The 1802-nt window shown below is 63.3% G+C and overlaps 1 protein-coding gene across 1 annotated transcript; it reads left to right on the forward strand.

Moving 5' to 3' along the window:
• Positions 1-1319: 1319 nt before the first annotated feature.
• Positions 1320-1674, forward strand: ETH_00041995 (uncharacterized protein; the record flags this gene model as incomplete). The annotated part of the gene is made up of 1 exon (XM_013380167.1): positions 1320-1674. A coding segment is annotated over one exon (355 nt), but the record flags the coding sequence as incomplete, so codon positions are not given.
• Between the last annotated feature and the right edge of the window lie 128 nt (positions 1675-1802).

Consider the following 1802-nt stretch of genomic DNA (forward strand, 5'->3'; position numbering starts at 1 on the left):
AGGGCGCCCCCTAGGGGGCAACGGGGCCCCCTGGGGCCCCCAAGGGGCCCCGGGGGGCCCCCAGGGGGCCCCCTGGGGCCCAAGTGCAGCAGGGGGGCCCCTGGGAGTCTTTTGCAGCGAGGAGGCCCCCGTGACGCCTCGGGGGCCCTAAGCAGTGCAGAGGGGCCCTTAGCACAACCCACTGGGGGCCCCAAGCACTGCAAGGGAGGCCCCCCGTGCTGCAGCGGGGCCCCTAGTGCTGCAGAGGGGGGCCCCTAGTACCCCAGGGGGGCCTCTAGTACCCCAGGGGGGCCCCTAGTACCCCAGGGGCCCCCCCAGAACTGCAGGGGGCCCCCCAGAACTGCTAGGGGGGCCCCCAAGACTGCAAGGGGGGGGCCCAAGACTGCAAGGGGGGCCCCCAAGACTGCAAGGGGGGCCCCCAGGACTGTAGGGGGGCCCCCAAGACTGCGGGGGGGCCCCTAGTACTGGAGGGGGGGCCCCTGGGTGGGCAAAAGTCCAAACCTCTTTTTTAAAGCAACTCTTTGGGCTGAAAATTTATCATCTGGAGAAAAGCGGGGGGGGTGGGCTGATAGGGTGGGCTGGCCCGAGGGGGAGTGGCTCTGCGAAACGCCCAAACCCTAAACCCTAAACCCTAAACCCTAAACCCTAAACCCTAAACCCTAAAGCCTGGGCCCTGGGAGGAGGGAGCAACCACACGCAAGAACTTACCGCTAGGGTGTAAACCCTCTGGCCTTTTTCGTTCAGGTAAAAGCGCAGGTACATCTTCGATCCCAAACCCTAAACCCTAAACCCTAAACCCTAGGAGATCCCTGGGGGAGGAGGCTGCGAGGGGAAACAAAGAAGCTCCGTTGATCAAATAAAAATTAAAAGCAAACGCCAAATTGCAAAATGACAAACTCTAAACCCTAAACCCTAAACCCTAAACCCTAAACCCTAGAAGAGGGGAGGCCCCTTTCCCAGAGGGCCTCGGGTCAAGATCAGCCCCACAGGGGCCCTAAACCCTAAACCCTAAACCCTAAACCCTAAACCCTAAACGCTAATCTACTGACTCCCCAAAAGCAAAATCAAAGCCATCCTTGGTTTTCAGGAGCCATTTTGTCGCTGCAACGCTAAACCCTAAACCCTAAACCGTAAACCCTAAACCCTCGGTCCGCCCGGGGGTGTTACTGGGGGCCCACTTCCCGCAGCGGGGCCCTGCAGCCCAAACCCTCCCCCTACTAAACCCTAAACCCTAAACCCTAAACCCTCAATCTGGCCATGGGGGGGGCCAAATCCTAACTTCGCTCATTAGGGTTTTGCCGCGCCGAAGGCTGGAGGGAATGTCTTGCAGCAGCAGCAGCAGCAGCAGCAGCACCCATAACGGCTGCAGCAAAAGAAGCAGCAAGGGATCCCAGAGCTCTCTCAAAGACTTCTTCAGCCCCCATAACGGGGCCCCCAGCAGGGCCCTATTGGGGGCCCCGGGGGCCCCCGGGGCCCCCCAGGGGGGCCCCCCGGGGGCCCCCAATGGGGGCCCCAAAGTGGGGCCCTCCTCAGAAATCATTGACCTCACAGAGGGCCCCAAGGAGGGGGGCCCCCCTGGCCAGGGGGCCCCCCAGCCCCATTTGCTGCCAGCCCGGAAGCGGACTCTGCCGTGGGAGCAGCAGCGCGCTGCTGCAGCAGCAGCAGCAGCAGCAGGTAGTGCTGCAGGGCCGCTGCCAGCAGCAGCAGCAGCAGATCCTGTTGCTGCTGCATGCGCTGCTGCAGGACTTCCCCTAGCTGGCCTAGGCAGCAGGGCCCCAGCCACGCTGCGGCTGGGGGGGGCG

Source organism: Eimeria tenella, genomic scaffold (genome assembly GCF_000499545.2).
Source record: "Eimeria tenella Houghton genomic scaffold, Eth_scaff4533, whole genome shotgun sequence".
Classification (NCBI taxonomy): domain Eukaryota; phylum Apicomplexa; class Conoidasida; order Eucoccidiorida; family Eimeriidae; genus Eimeria; species Eimeria tenella.